Here is a 16,696-nt window from a genome sequence, read left to right as displayed (position 1 = left end):
TTACAAAAATATTTTTTAATTATATTTAATTATAAATTTAATATATTCTTTATAATTTTATGAATTTATTTGAATTATATTATTTTATTAATTTTATATTTTGTAGAAAAAAATATAGAGACAGAGAAAGGAAGAAAAGAAAAAAGATAAAGAATGAGAGAAGAAGTTTGTTAATTTTAGAGAAAGATTTTATTTTAATTGTAATGAAAAATTATCTCATAACATATTTTAGTTTGTCAAATTAAATAAAAGGAAGGAGAGCTAGAAAATTTATTAATTTTTGAAAAAAATATTTTTTCTCAATTTTAACGAAAAAACGTTACGTAATATATTTTTATTGTTAAATTAATAATATAATATAACCATATTTAAATTTCAATGTAAACTTTAATTTAATTTTAATTATAATTAAAAAATATCATATTACATATTTTAATTTTTAAATTTATAATTATAAGAGAGAGAGAGAGAGTGGATAAACAAATAAGAAAAAAAAAGGGGAGAAAACTCTAATTTTACAAAATATATATATTTAATTTTAATTATAATAAAAAAAATAATGTGATATATTTTAATTGTAGAAGATACAATGAACTTTATCATAATTCTGCTCTCTCTTTGAATCCTACATAATATGTATCCACATTTCACGAAGCAGGAAATAGGATCAATGCAAGAGTAGTCTGCACTCCATGCAAAATTGCTTCGAGTAGGTCACTTCGATGCACATTCATTGTGATGATAATATCACTAGAGTGTCTCTCTAAAGAAACCGGATCGCTCGTTATTGTGAACATAATTTATTTATATTTCTAATCCGATAACAGGCATCATTCCTCATTCTCAAAACATCATACGAACTAAGAACTGCAAACTACAAAGTAATAGTACAACGTACAATGATACTGGTTAACCAGGTAAACAAAACAGGAAACCCAAACCAACCAACCAACCAGACGTTCTAGTTTTCTATGCATTCTAAAAAGTGATTTCATCAAATAAAAGCGCATAATTCTTTCTAGTTGGACTGGCGCAACTCAGGACGAACAAAGTCTGCATCCGGTGGCACGGAGATGTCAACGGTAGGTCTCAGCTGGGCACAGACTTTAATGGCTCCATGCACTGGGTCTGACAGGAAGTTGCTGATTAGGTCCCGGTTGACAGGCACACATTCTTCCACTGCCACCAAGGCCTGCTGGGTTAGGATGTAATCAAATCGGGGAGCCCATTTCCTCGAACCCAACCGTGCTGTGGTTGAACAGTTATCAACCATGAAGGAAACACCTCGAGCATGCATGAAAGGATTCAATGAATCAACAGCCTCAATGAGACTCTCATTGATGATTTCGGAGTAGGAATGTCCTTTCTTCCTCAGGATTTCAATCTGGATATTTTGTAAATCAAATTAATTTTTTATTTAAAAAAATGTTAAGTTTTATGTCCACTCCTTCTAAACTACATGAACTAAAGCTAAAAAAGAAACATCCCATTAAGTCTCACAGATCAAAATATAAGAGCAAATGTGGACTTTTACAGTTACAGGCACACAAACAAGATCATACCAATTTCCAAAAGACTTGCAAAGCATAATAGAACAAAAGAAAAATACCTGAGCCATCATCAATGCCACAAAGACACCAGCGGTAAATGGATCTAATGGGCCTAGATCACCCGCTGGTCTTGTAGATCGGACACGCTCGCCAACCTTCCACATGCGGGTCTGGTCAATTTTACCCATGGGGAAAGCAGGTAGACCCTCTTTCTCCTGCAAAACGTAAATATAATTTAAAGCCCCTTGCATAAAGCTGATTACCATACATGGAAAGTGAAAATGCCCTTACATAAAAACGTCGGCCAGCCAGAACAACACTGCGAATCTCACTACCACTGGCTACATCCTCATAGCATTCATACAAAATCTCCATGCACGGGTAATAAGCAGCACTATATGCCTTTTCAAATATGCTTTTCCCAGTATCATCTAAAGCATAGTATACCTCCCGCATGCCCTATACAAACCAATCAGTGTAAGAAGTTAATGTCAGAGCTCACATTTATCCCTGCACCAGTATATGCTCCGGAAGATGAGCCAAAAGATGAGGATGAAAATACAACCTTAGATGATATGGTTTTAGATATAATTCCTGTTATGCTCTCAACAGTGTTCTTATAGGCTAGGTCTTCGGGGACTCCATTTTCAGTGTATTTTCTAAACAAGGCTTCCACAACTCCATGAACAGCACCAAGTAAAATTCCTATAAACCACAAGGGCAATAGTTATGAAGTAATTATAAAGGACATCTTCAAGAACAGCAGTCAGCAAAACAGAATAACATGGAAAGTTCTTACCTCTCTCCCCAAAGATATCACTCTTGTATTCCTGCTCCAGTGTAGTGGCAAAAGTGAATGGGGAACCAAGGGCAACTGACCATCCCAGAGCAACATCAGTAGCTCTACCATCCACATCCTGCATATAAGAGAGTAGCCCAACCAAAATAAATTAAACAACCAACAAAGAGAGGCAAGAGAGCCGCAATCAAATGAAGCATAGAAAGACTGGCCAAGAGTGAAAGAGAGATTACCTGGTGAACTGCGAAACTTGAATTAATTCCAGCACCATTTATATCTTTTCCTTGTACATAGAGTCTCCTTACTGATGGACCCATTCCCTTTGGGCACACAGCAATTACACTAATGTTCTTTGGAAAATCAAGTCCCAACGACTGCAAATGCCCAAGAAGAAACCCATGGGACAGCCCAAGTATGCTGTTTGATTTCATATGGGAGAAAATTTTTTCATAGTTATCTGCCTGCATGACAAAGAGAAAGAGTTGATTAAAAAGTATCATTGGGAAGAAAATTAAAACACAACAAAAAAATAAATTTAAAAATAAAAACTAGAAAATCATTAGGAACCGCTAAATCATATTAGTGATTTGCTTACTAAGAACTCTTTTCCACTTGCACAACTATAGTGCAATAAACAGTTGACAGAATATGAGCATATAACTTACTTTGAATCAATTTCCTCTTGATTGTTATTTAAGAGGATAACTTATTAAATTAATCAGAACAGTATACAAGTCCTATAGATGGTGGTGGACCAAAAACAAAAATAACGGATAGAGATGGAATATGGTGGCAAGCTACAAGTTCAGCATGCCACAAGAAAAAGAAGCAACAGTAGAGTAGGAGCAGCAGAGGACCTAATACCAACAGGGCGTGCAACACATGGTGGCCTGGGATGTTGGGAATGAAGTTTGTAGCGCAGTCTGACAATCTGACCACATGTAATGAATAATATCCAAACACTTTCAACTAACAAGAAGACACTTCTAGTTTCTGCTTATTCAGGCTGAAAGATTATCCAACAAGTATACCCAATAATAATTTTTCAAAATAGAACTTTTTAGTTGCTTACCAACAATGTGAATATGCGATTATGTTAATCCCAAGTCCATAGCATATAAGCAATGTGTTGTACGGCTCAAATATGATACCGTACAACAAGGAAAAGTTGGTTATTGTTATTGCCATAAAAACTTTAACTGCATCATCCATATAGCCTCACAATCAGGAAAAAATATTACAAGTCCTAGTTATTAAAGACAACCACAAAGAGTTATTATTATGACTGCAAATACTTTATCGAAATCACATAGTCTGGCCATTTGGGATGGCATTTTAACAACCAAAAGTTTCATCAGTATGAAAAAATAATGAGAAATGAATCCTAGTAGAAAACACAGAGCAAAACAAGTACTGGGAAAAAAGAAAAAGGAAAAAAAAAATCTAGAGCATCAACTCAAAATAAACTCACCTGTGCAGCATCAGAAATTAACAGCAACACAAGATCGCTGCCGGAGACAGTTTCCCATATGTCACCTAGAGTCCCATTCTCCTCAGAAAAACCAGCCGCTCGAGCTTCAGCAAATGACCGAGAACCTTTCCTGAGCCCAATCTGCATTCACAAAAGAGGGCCAAAAAAAGAAGAAACATATGAAACATTGTTTAAGTGTTTAACAGCAGGCAACTCAAACCTGGCACACCATATACACTAATGCAAGAGCAGACACCAAAAGTCCAAAACAACAACCTAGGAAATGAACCCAAAAATCTCACCTTGACCACAATATCAGACTTAGCTTCAGCAAGCGAGTCCCTGAGATTCTGAGCCTGAGCAGGTCCCTGAAAACGACCGTACCAAGTTAACAATCCTATTACAATTAGGGATTATGTAATCATCTAGCACAAACATGCACCCCAAAAAAAATACATACTAATCAAGTATTTGTCCGAATATAAACTCAGATAAATGAACCACATTAAGCACTCAGTATGAGAGAGAATAATGAATCACCTGCGATCCCCAACCGATAACACCAATCTGCTTAATCCCTTTGAAAGCATCTGGCAACAAATGGAACAAATCCCTACCTCCTTTCACGATATACTGCAGAAATGAAACAAAATCGTCAAAAAGAAAAAGCTCGAACATTTTCACGAATTACAATAAAAACAAGAGGCACGACGAACCTCGTCGTGTCCCGCGAGGCTGATCTTCTCCTTCTTGAAGACGGAGGTGTTGAAATCGAGCGAGACGGGAGCCTTCACAGCCGGCGCCGACACCATGCAAGCTCCAAGAGCTCCGGTGGAGTTCCGTCGGCTACACTTCAGTGCTCCGAAGCTCAGCTTCGAGGATGATGACGACAAGGATTGTCGGAATGAGACGTTTCCATTAGCGTTGGCGTTTGCAACGGCGAGGGTTCTTCCTGAAACAGGCCCAGCTAGGGTTTCGGAGTTTGCGGTGATTGTGGCAGAAAACGACGTCGCAGCCGCCATTACTATCGTTGGAAGAAGCAAGTAGAGTGAATAGAGAGAAAAACGAAGAGAAGAGGCGCACGGAAGTAGGTTCAGTGTTTTTTATAGTGTGAGAATCTGCTGGAGTGTGCTAACGTGCGCTGGACTTGTAAAAACCCCATTCACGTCATTTTATGGGTTGTTAGAAAATAGCATTTTAACCAGAATTTATTTTTTTTAATATAAAAAAAAGAATCATTACAATAAGCATATTTAATTTTATTTTTTGTCAGAAAGTCTTTAAAAAATATAAAATAAATAGACAAGTCAAATTTAATAATCTCTGACGATCAGGTGCAGAGAGTTGGTGATGCGGAAATCACATTTTTTCATAACAAGACAAGAAAGATTTTATGTTCCAACAATTATCGAGTTGAATCCCATTTTGGCCCTTGAAATTTTTGAGGTGTCTCAATTTTGACCCCGAAATTTATAGTTACCCAATTAAAACCCTCAAATATTGAATCGTGTCCCACGTTTGTCTTTGTCGATAGTTCCGTTAACGGAATGCTGACGTGGCACGTTAAGTCGCCAGCGTGTGTATCCAAGTGTCATGTAACTTGCCAGGATGGATTCTTCGTGAGTGAATGATGTGGCCAAATTTGAATCAACTCAATTTAACTCTTCCATAGATGATAAAACCCCAATTTGCAACCCTCCTTTTCAAATACAGTGAAGACTGTACTGGAGAAATGATGAATTCAGGAAGCCAACCTGCAGTGAGTTCTGCACGATCACGTTCTAATGGGGCTTCCCTGAGGAACCGTAATGGTGGGAGGTTGGGGAAGATTCCTGACTGGTGTGGTTGTGGATCGCGTCCAGTGCTTCGCTGGTCTGGAACAAATGCTAATCCTGATAGACCCTTTTATGGGTGTCCAAATTATAATGTAAGTTCTCAATGTCGTCTTCTTCTTCCTCAATGCGTTGCTACTGGTATTTGTGGTTGATGAGTAATCTTAAGATTTTTTCTTTTTGCTGGTTGTTGCAAAATTGGCAGAGTTCTGGGAGAATGTGGTGTGGTTTCTTTATGTGGGCAAACGGTGAAGAAGAACAGAGTTTAGTGGGCAAAACATAAGATACAAGCAGTGATGATAGTTGGAAGATGAATTTAGCATGGAGAATTACTTCAATGGAAGTTGAAATTAGGTGTTTGAAAATATGGATTAGTATTTTAAGTTTGGTTATTTGTTTAGTTGTGTTTCTGATTGTTATGTATGGTGTAAGTATGATTAAATTTTGATTAAAAGTGTGGACCTGAAGGTGTGTACTCTGAGGGTGAATGAAAGTATTGTATTCAGATTTTCATAAAAAAGAAGCATGGTTTTAGCTCCTCTGGTACATATGTCATATTGCAATAGTAAGAAAGGAAAGCTAAATATTAAACATATTGGTACCATTCATAAACCTGAAATAAGGTGTCTACATTTAGTGAATATTCAAAAGCATTGCTTGCCAACAACTAAACAAATATCCAGAAAGTCATTACATCCAGAAATTCTTTAACAAAATAGCCAAGTATTTGGACACACACACATAACCATGTTCCAGTGACACAAGATAAACATAATTAAGAAAACAACTACCCCAACTATAATAGTCTATTACAACTAAACATCATTCATTTCTTTCTAGGAGGTTTGAATGCTGGCTTCACTCCTGGTGTTGGGACAAATTTCATGAATTTAGCCATCCTTGAAGATGTTCCAGCACTTGCTCCTTGCAATGGGTCAACACTTGATGATCCTGGGACTGGAGATGCTTTCCTCTTAGGCTGTAATTTGTCGGGCCTCGTTGTAGGAGTCACCTATGATTGCATGAGTATAATACAAATCCCCGTCAGTCAAAGTGAAAATTAAATTTAAACATATATTTTTTAAATAACCATTAAAAACACAAATAATAGGACATATTGGAATCCTACTTGTTCCTGATCTCCATTATCTGGTTGTGAGAAAGGGGTCTGTGAAAGCACAATCTCCGAAGGAGCATTTGTTGGGGCAGCAGAAGTAGCAACATTAGTTGCTGCAGAAGTGGCAACACCAGTTGTTGAAGAAGTGGCAACACCAGCTACTGCAGAAGTGGCAACATTAGTTGCTGCATTAGCACCCTTTTGTTTCTCCTTAGCTATTACAGCTGCTGCAGCAGCAGCAAGGGCAGCTGCAATGTCATCAGCTTTTCTGTGGGAGCAACTTCTCTTCGTGTGACCTTTTGTCCCACAGTAAGCACAAGAAAACTCATTGTACTTTCTAGGTAGCTTTGTTGCATCTGTCTTACTCTTCTTACTTCCTGAAGGGTCTTCATCTGCATCCTTTCGTCGTTTCTGCTTCAAAGGACCTGGCTTCCTCCGAATCTTGGGAGCCTGGGGCCTACTATACTGAGACTTCTCCCACATTGCTTGTCCAGGGATGGGATTCAAGGAATGCTTATATGTTTCTTTATATGAGTCCATTGTCAACCACTTGTGACAATAGTCTTCAGGATTCCCATTGAGTCTAGCTATTGCAGTACATGCGTGGACACATGGCATGCCTGAAATCCAGATTATATTCAATCAAAGAGGAAGGAGGTTCAGTCACAAACAGTTTATATTCATTCACGTCACAAACAGTTTATATTTCAGTCAACGTTATAATTCCTACAAAAGTTGCTAATGAGACCTCATATGTACTTCTAAGACATTTTATAACTACTACCAAGTAAGAAAAAAAAAGAATCTTATACCTGTGATCTGCCAGAATCTGCATGTGCATATATGCTTTTCCAAGTCAACAGCCATGTTCGTTGGAAATCCATGAATCTCAAATCTATGATAGCCATCATCACCACACCACACCGGACGCCATTTTTGTGACTCCTTCCTTATCTTCTCTAGTTTGCTCCTCTGAATAGGAGGTAACCTGCCAATGTGGTGTTGCAGCTTCACTTTGTTTTTTGCAATTGTTCTCATCACGAACATGCGTACTTCCTCTAGTAGAGTGAGTATAGGCTTTTTCCTATACTCCTTTATCCTTGCATTGAAGACCTTGCACGCGTTATTACAAATGTTATCCAGCTTCGGATCATGACTAAAGTATGCCTTCGTCCAACTTTCCTTTGGCCATTTGTTCAAGTAGGCCCAGGCTTCCTCATTCTTTCTCTTTACTTTCTCCATTTTCTGTTCAAATCCATGCCTAGTTGTCTCTCTTGCACATTCCCATAACATGGTTCTTAACTCTTGCGTGTTCCACTGCTTGTTAAAGTTCTTCCATAGGTGCCACACACGAAACCTATGGTGCACTCCAGGCATCAATTCACAGACTGCTGGAATTAACCCCTGCCAGCATATGAAACAATCTGTTAGCAATTGCTGTTATCGAGCCCCAATTAAGCCCCCCAAATAAACAATTATGACTCTATCTAAACCCTTAAATTTAAATTATGTCCCAACAGAGTCTTCGATAGTTGCAGTCAAATTTTTTTAAAGCTTAAAAATTACCTTTTGCATGTCAGAAATGAAGCACCATTTGTTAGAGGCTACATCACCCAGATCATCTAACAGAAGCTCCAGAAACCATCGCCAGTTTTCCTTGTTCTCAACCTCTACAATGGCCCAAGCGATGACATATATATGGTTGTTGGCGTCTTGTCCAACTGCGGCTAGTATTTGTCCTCCAAAGTGTGTCTTCAAAAAGGCTCCATCTAGCCCAATTAGAGGCCGACACCCAGCCTTGAATCCTTTCTTGCATCCATCGAGGCATATGTACATTTTTTCGAAAATTGGTTCTCCTTCAGGCTGCGGCTTCACTCCTATTTTAATAGTTGATCCAGGGTTACTTTTCAATAGTGTCTCTGCATAGTCTCTAAGAAGTGTGTATTGTGCTGCCGCATCTCCATATACTATGTTTCTTGCATCACTTAAGGCTCTAGTCAGAGAGGACTTATTGAGGTCAAGATCACACTTCCTCTTGAAGTAATCAGACGCTTCTCCATGTTTCAGGTTAGGATATTTTCTTATTTTCTTTACCAGCTTTGAGGCTAACCACTTCCTATTTGCTGCCCTATTTTTAGTTCTCCTTGCACATATGTGGTTGTTGTTGAATGTTTTCATCTGCTAGCAAGTCCCTTAATGATCCATAGAGGCATATGCAACCCACTTACAACCCTCCTTCTTGTACTTGCAAACAGCTCTCACCCTATAACTCTCATTTCTTTTGAAGTTGATTTGCCTCCCCTCTTGTATGGTGAACTCTCTCACGGCCTCAATAAAATCATGTTTGCTATTGAACTTCATCCCGACCTCCAACTTTAGCTCACCAAATCTTGCTCCCTCCATGAACATTGGAAAAGCATCGTCCTCATCCGCATCAGATTCTTCGTCCGAATTAGGTGGGGTCTTCATTTCCTCAGATTTCCACGAGTCATTTTCATCAGAATCATCGTGGTATGCATCAAAGGCGTCATATGGTGGCTGGACCTCAGGGGCTTTTCTAGTCACTTGGCCCAGATCAACCTCCTCATCAGAATTCTGAACTATCAGCTCATCTTCTTCACACAAGTCTTCGAGACATATCTTACCTTTTGCCTTATTTTTTTCATCTTCAACTCCCTGGGTCTTGCTGTGGCAACTTCAGAATCAGATTCATCATCACTTGAACTCTCAAAAGCCTCGGGTCCAGGCCTATAAAGTTCATCTTCCGCACTCTCATACGAGTCACTACTGTCACTGCTTAATGTCACGGATGGAACCTCACCAACAACCTTCTTCCCTTTGGGTGCAAATCTTGAAGCTGATCGTGTCACTCGTTTTGGTGGTGGTATCGGTACCTTCTTCACAGCACCTTTCTTTGGGGTAGACTTTAAATTTTTTTTTACACTTGTTTCAGACTTCTTTGTAGTGGTGGGTGGAATAGACTTCTCAGATTTATTATTTTTTGGTTTAGAAGAACATGGATTGGAAATAGGCATTGGTTTAGGCTGGGCTTGAGGTGTGGATGTGGGCTGGGCTGGAGGTGTGGTTGTGGGCTGGGCTGCAGGCTTTGACTTGGGCTGGGCTGCAGGTTCAAAGGTGGGTTGGGCTGGATAATTTGAGGTGGTTTTGGTTTGAAGTTTTGAGTGGGGCTGACTTGGAGGAGCAGAGTTCAATTGGCCTGGGGGTACAGAGTTTGCTTCAGGGGATGTGATTGTATTTTGTTCAAGGGCTGTATTTGGAATACATGAGGATGGATTTGAGGTGGTGTCAGATACCATGATCTTTGTATTGGGGGTCATAGGGACCAGCTGTGGAACCTCATCACCTTCATGTTCAGAATTTCCATGCTCAATGTATACATGCACTACACCTTCATTATTCTTTGCGTGAAAGCACATCTCTAAGAGCTCCTTGTCATGTGACAGTGCTCTCAATCCAGTCTTCAAGGGCCTTCCAGGAGCTAGCCACCAACACTCCTTCAAGTTGTCATATCCTAGAACCTTGTAATAATTTCTTATTGAGAACACGTCCAATGTATCTTCATCTAGTCCAAATAACTGTTCAATTTGGTCTCCAATATACACAACTTCTCCATCTTCTTTTGTCTCAAAACTTCCTCCATGGTGGATGACAATTGTTATATCATCATCCATCTACATTGCAAAATAACAAAAATCTCAACAATAATTTTAAAAAACAAAGCATACTGACTTAACTGACAGTAAAATCCAAACAGGACAATAGGTCATCCTTCATTTTAAAACAACAAATTTTTTAAATACAAGCAATAACACACACATGATAACATTTTTTCACAGACAGCAAAAAATAAAATCAACATTCTCTTCTTCATCAAGGAAAAAAAACCCTAGCATCATTCACATGCAACAATTTTCAATGCCCTAAATATAACCAGCACCTTGCTTCGACAATAACAATGCAATACAAAAACCCAAACAAAAGCCAAAAACATAGTATTAAGAAATTTGTGAAAAAAAAATAAAACTCCACTTCCTAACCTGATCTTCGTTTCTTTCTGCGCCCATGTTAGTTTCTCAGCAACCTCACCCAGCAGTCCAATGCACCAACAATGTTACTCTGATTCTCCTTCTTCACAGTCAAGCAATGGAGAAGAACAACAACGTGGAGAAGAAGAATAGAAGACAAAGAGAAGGAAGAAGAAGGGTCAATCTACGTCTGTGTCTTCATCTACACGTTGGCCCAACTTTTTTAACCCAATAAAGCCCTTAAACGACGTCACATTGAGTTAAAACTGGGAGGGAACATAAAACGGCGTCGTTTTATGCTTTCCTACGTGTCAATTTAACGTGCCACATCAGCGTTTCGTTAACGGAGATAGCGACGAGGGCAAACGTGGGTCACGATTCAATATTTCAGGGTTTCAATTGGGTAACTATAAATTTCGAGGTCGAAATTGAGGCCGCTCGACAATTTCAGGGCCAAAATGAGTATTAACTCAACAATTATCAGTATTTCAATTCGAATTTTAGTAGCTCTTGCTTTCTGTCTATTTTGTCATTTGTCTTTTCTTTATTAGTGTGGTTGTATATTTATGTGTGTCATTGCCTTTTCAGAAAGCAATTGATTTTTGTGGATACTGAAAGCCTTTATATTATTTTATAACTAACAGTATTTTGACATTAAAAATATTAATGTAGAATATACTTACTTTTTTTCTAAACTTATTTTAAAAAAATATTTTTTTATAATTATATAAAATTAATGTTTAATAAATAATTATATTAATTATCAATTACTTTTATAGTCAATTATTTTAATTATACTAATTGTCAATCATTTTAATTATCAGTTATTATAATATATTTTTTAATAATTTTTAATTAAACATAATTAGATATAAATATGATCAAAATTATTAATAACTTTGTTAATTTTCATTCTAATTCATATATGTATCATGTAGTATCAAATTAATATTAATATTTATAAATAATTTTTATAATTAATTTCATGATATTAAAGGTTATATATAGTGTATGTTTTATGGTTTATGAATCTAGGTTTAAGAGTCAAAATATTTTATTTAATTTTTTAATTTGTTATTCTTTTTTGACTATTTCATAGAATAATAATGTATTTTTTGTTTTTAATCGAAATTGATCATTTTAAAGTACAAACTACAACTTGTTATGACATTTTTTTTATGTCCCCGTTCTATTATTATTCTTTTGATAAATGGATAATCGTTCTTACTCAAACTTATTCTTTTTATCTAACGTTACAACGCGATTGTCCTTTACTACAACCGTTTACCATGCATCACATCTATCAAATACCATCTCGAGTTGTATTCATTGATTCAGGTTCTAATTACATATATGTAAGAATTCAATAAAAGAGCAGAAACTCTATTTTATTAAAAGAAGGTTAGATACACTCATATATTATGACCAACTAACCTAATAGAATGTGAATAAAGTTAGTTTTCTTAGAAAGAATTCGATTTTTTATTGAGCAATTGCATTCAAGGAGGTTTACAAGCCAAGTTAGTTATCGTTTCGAAAATGACTATAATCTATTTATGTCTAAAGTCTAAAATAGTCAACATATTATTTAAATAGTTTAGTTCTAATATTAGTATTTGATTAAATTAATTTTAAAAAATTTAAAATTATTACCTATATTAAACTATTATTATTGGATATGTTATTTAAAAAAATTAATATAAATTTATTTTTATTGGCTCCCAATATAACTAAGAAAAAATTCAATAATTAAGTTAAAAAATATTGCTAATAGTAAATTGTACTTTTAAATTATTAATCGGATAAAAGTTAAATTTTAAAAAATATTGTTAGTTGTAATAAAAAAATTTATTGACGTTGTAATAAAAAATCTATACAGAATAATTTAAGATATGACAAATATCTTATAATCAATTATGGAAAATTACTGTGAATAAATAATAATAATGACTTCATTTGTGTATAATTTTAAATTATTAATATATATAAAAATAATTCTATAAAATATTAATAGTTGCACTAAAAGTTTTATTAATGTATAACAAAACATTCATCAAGTTAAAATTTAATTGTCCATAAATATATATTTATATATATAAAAACTAATCATAGGTATAAAATATAGGGTTATGCTATACATCTATATAATTTTGTATCTAAATCCATCTAAGTTAGCCTAACACAAAAAAAAATCTAATAACGTTAAATGAAACGTGAAATACACGCGCCGGCCAACACACACAAAATGATCGCTCTTGCCCAAAGCTTCTTCTTCTTCTTCTTCGCGTTCCTCCTCCTCCTCATTTTCCTCCTTCTTTTTTGCGTTCCTTCTTCTTCATGTGTTTTCTCCTTATCGTCATTCTTTTGTTGTTGTTGCTGTTGTATTTTTTTATCTTTTTCTCCTTCTCTCTCTGATAAAGAAGCAGTAGAAGGTGAGGAGGAAGAGTTTTGAATTGTGCAGAACAGAAATAAACCGAACACGTCATTATGGTGAAACAATTGTATAATATTGAGTGAACGAAACATAATACATCATATAAAATCAAATTCAACGAAGGTAATGACTCTTCTCAATATCCAGAGCAAAAACAATAAAACTTTCAAAACTATGAATGTGAAGAAAACCTAGAGGAAGGAGTAGTAGAATTCTCTCTAAGATTCAAAACTAAACTAAAACTATGCTGAATGAGAATGTGTCTCGAGTCTCTGCTATTCCCTGACTCTAGTTTGTGTTTCTGAGCCAAAAACTGGGTCTAAAACTGGCCCGAAATCGCCACCAGCATTTTTCTGTAACTGTTGTACGTTGCGTATGTCACGCGTACGCATAGGTCACGCGTGCGCGTCATTTGGTGATTTTCCTTGTCACGCGCACGCGTCAGGCACGCGTACGCGTTGTTGAGCGAACTCCAATTCACGCGCACGCGTGAGCCATGCGTGCGCGTCACTCCTCGCTGATTGTCTCCTTTATTTCTTGCGCTCCTTCCATTTTTGCAAGCTTCCTCTCCATCCTCCAAGCCATTCCTGTCCTATAAAGCCTGAAATCATTGAACACACAGATCATGACATCGAATGGTAGAGAGAGAAATTAAAATACACAAATTAGAGGATTAGGAAGCAAGTTTTCAACCATAGAACAAAACAAGAAAAGAATTGTAAAACCATGTAATTTGTATGAATAAGTGTGCAAAGGTTTGATAAAAACCACTCAATTGAGCACAAGATAAATCATAAAATAGTGGTTTATCAAGTATCTAAACCTAACTTAACTTAATCTTAAACTTAAGTCCCACTGCCTTTCCTCCATACCTCCATCCCCCTTCGACGATTCACAGACAAATAAGCAGATAAAGACAAACACAAGAAAGTTACAAGTACTGCAGGTAGCAAGTATACATTTAACATAGCAAATGCAATTAAGCGCACTCATATAATGCACAAACAAGTAATTCAAGTAATATGCACATGATGCATGCCTGTCCTATGGCTGATGAGTCTCATTTGTCGGTTATCAAGCCAACCCGACAAGTTCGGTTTGCTAAACCTTTGGACTTCCCTCGACGTGCATCCCCAAGAGTCTATGCATAGCTTTTTCTCAAATAAATCAATATTGCTCAATGGGGGTTAACATTCCCGGGAATTTATAAGTGCCCGGTCACCCTTACGTCGTAGGGTCAACAGAATATCGAGTTTTCAACCTGGTGCAGGTGATGGCAAGCCACGGTACTTTACCCAGGGACTCTTGTATCTTCTATTATTTAGTTATTCAAGCCAAGTACCATACATGATCATCTGTGATATTTCATAATCAATTAATCACTTTTCAGCTTTACTTCACCTCCAAGTTATTCCCATTTCCTAACTTCATCTGATTATCAGGTATAATACTATTATTTATGACTAAAGGAATGAAAATAGATGTTTAGAAGTTTGAAATAGGGTTTAAAACTCAGAAAACCATGTTTGCTGAAAAAGGGGCCACGCATACGCGTGGTTCATGCGTGCGCGTGGGAGTATAAAATGGCAGCGTGCACATGCATCCCCTTGTCATGCGTATGCGTAGGTGAACACTTCATGTCACGCGTACGCATGAGACAGGCGTGTGGATATGTATGCTTACTCGTACGCATAGGGCTACCCGTGTACGCACAGTTAAAAATTTCATGCCAAGCGTACACGTTGATGTACGCTTTTCCAAAATTTGATTAGGCAGAAAGCTGCAGAATTCCATAATTTTTAACCAAACTTCCGACGCACATAATTTAATCACTTTAAATCGTTTTTAATCCGTTTTTCGAACAGCATAAATTTTACGAACCCAATTTTCATTTAAAATAAGTTGAAAACAAATTGAGAGTCTGGAAGTCAAGTTATGCCTCGCCGAAGTTCGGCCCAAACCAAATTTTGCAAAATTCCCAAACCTCTTTCATTCAAAAACTCTATCCTTTTCACCACCAAACCTGCATTTTTTCAATTCAACATACCCCTTCTCATCATCATAACAATCATCATAATAAACCTACCTCAAAACAACAATTATACTCGTACAATATTCAAATCCATCAACCAAAACTAACCAAAAACCATAGTTCACAAATCTTAGGCTTTTAACACAAAATGTCCTTTCTCATCTTTACATACAACTTTCCAAGCCACAAAATCCTACATCATTTCATCAACCAACATACAACAATGTTGCACAATTTCACACTTCAACACTTTAAAACCAACATACAACAATGTTGCACAATTTCACACGTCAACACTTTCATATACACTTAATCAATATATACATAATCATGTCATCATCAACTCAATATTTATCACCCTACTATCCTTTCAACAACAATTACCTCCACATAACCAACTTACATCATAAATGTTAAAGACACTAAGCATTGTACACCTCCATGCGGTCCAACTTATCCTAAGGTCACTTAACCTAAGTTTTCACAGAACATTATATATCAAATGCAAGAAACATAAACCATACTTTGGTGAATTTTTACGTATTGTCCAAGGCAACTCACCAAAATAAACACAGCCCCCCAAAAGGTTCACTAAAACAGCTTCCTCCAAGTTCCAATATCCACAATTTCAAGTTCCAATTATTTATTCACAACCTAATACACATCCATAACACATATATACCCAATTTAATACCCAAGACTTAAATTCAGTAAATTAAATAGGATTTATGGTATCCTCACCTTACCCAAGCTTCATATAAGTAAGAGTGAACGTTTTCCTTAAGCTAATTGGATCCTAAAACATCAAAGAGTAAAGAAATTTAATACCTCTACTTAATTTTCAAAAATTGGGGAAGAAGAGGCTGGGAGTGAATAAGAGAGTTACCTATGAAATTGTTCCGGTAGAAACGTAGAGCCTGACGCAGTGGTTGAGTGGTCGCAAACGATGCAGCAATCGAAACTTGGACGGAAGAGATACGTGGATTAGAAGTTGACGTAATGGTTGGAGAAATTTCTTTCTGCTCTCCTCTGTATGGCTTCAGCGTATTCTTAAATGAAGAGGAGGAAGAGAAGTCCTTGGCTCATTTAAGTGTTGGGCCGGTTGGACTCACGGGTTTGGTTTGGCCCGGTTTTACTGGTTTGTTCTGTTCGATCTAATATTGGACCGAATTTTTTGAAATTAGTGTCAAAATTTTCGTTTCGATGAATTTTATCCTAATTTAATATAATATTCGTATTTCTAATCTTCTTTATTAAAAATTAATTTATTGACTAATTATTTATTAATTTAAGAGGGTTTACAATATCTCTTTATTATTAATTGTATTTTTTTTTCGTATTTTCTTTTGTAATTGGATAAAAAAATTTAATATTAATAATGTTTAAATTTTATTTGATACAAAATTAAATATATA

The 16,696-nt window shown here is 36.3% G+C and overlaps 2 protein-coding genes across 2 annotated transcripts; both read right to left on the bottom strand.

The window, feature by feature from the left end:
- Window positions 1–784: 784 nt before the first annotated feature.
- LOC107462418 (ketol-acid reductoisomerase, chloroplastic) lies at window positions 785–4,911 on the bottom strand. The gene is made up of 10 exons (XM_016080996.3): window positions 4,537–4,911; window positions 4,361–4,453; window positions 4,123–4,188; window positions 3,821–3,961; window positions 2,583–2,810; window positions 2,350–2,467; window positions 2,116–2,255; window positions 1,842–2,009; window positions 1,610–1,765; window positions 785–1,384 (listed from the first exon to the last, which is right to left on the bottom strand). Exons 1-10 carry the CDS (start codon window positions 4,840–4,842, stop codon window positions 1,019–1,021), a joined length of 1,782 nt encoding a protein of 593 aa, XP_015936482.1. The 5' UTR covers window positions 4,843–4,911; the 3' UTR covers window positions 785–1,018.
- A 1,567-nt stretch (window positions 4,912–6,478) lies between these two features.
- On the bottom strand, window positions 6,479–8,947 carry LOC107462259 (uncharacterized). Its single transcript, XM_016080841.1, has 4 exons — window positions 8,336–8,947; window positions 7,582–8,173; window positions 6,782–7,389; window positions 6,479–6,664 (listed from the first exon to the last, which is right to left on the bottom strand). The coding sequence occupies exons 1-4, from the start codon at window positions 8,945–8,947 to the stop codon at window positions 6,479–6,481; spliced, it is 1,998 nt and encodes a 665-aa protein (XP_015936327.1).
- Between the last annotated feature and the right edge of the window lie 7,749 nt (window positions 8,948–16,696).

Source organism: Arachis duranensis, chromosome 8 (assembly GCF_000817695.3).
Source record: "Arachis duranensis cultivar V14167 chromosome 8, aradu.V14167.gnm2.J7QH, whole genome shotgun sequence".
NCBI lineage: Eukaryota > Viridiplantae > Streptophyta > Magnoliopsida > Fabales > Fabaceae > Arachis > Arachis duranensis.
Note: the sequence above shows the minus strand (reverse complement) of the source record. Positions and strands in the feature narration are given on the sequence as shown.

Bases quoted from the DNA above. Each gene is read 5' to 3' on its own strand.
- LOC107462418 (XM_016080996.3), bottom strand. From the start codon at position 4,842: ATGGCGGCTGCGACGTCGTTTTCTGCCACAATCACCGCAAACTCCGAA. The intron at 4,189-4,360 runs GTGATTCATTAT...GGTCGTTTTCAG, and splicing joins TTATCGGTTGGGGATCGCAG to GGACCTGCTCAGGCTCAGAA. The intron at 3,962-4,122 runs GTGAGATTTTTG...TTGTGAATGCAG, and splicing joins AGTCTGATATTGTGGTCAAG to ATTGGGCTCAGGAAAGGTTC.
- LOC107462259 (XM_016080841.1), bottom strand. From the start codon at position 8,947: ATGAAAACATTCAACAACAACCACATATGTGCAAGGAGAACTAAAAAT. The intron at 8,174-8,335 runs GTAATTTTTAAG...ATATGCTGGCAG, and splicing joins TCATTTCTGACATGCAAAAG to GGGTTAATTCCAGCAGTCTG. The intron at 6,665-6,781 runs GTAGGATTCCAA...ATGCAATCATAG, and splicing joins ATAATGGAGATCAGGAACAA to GTGACTCCTACAACGAGGCC.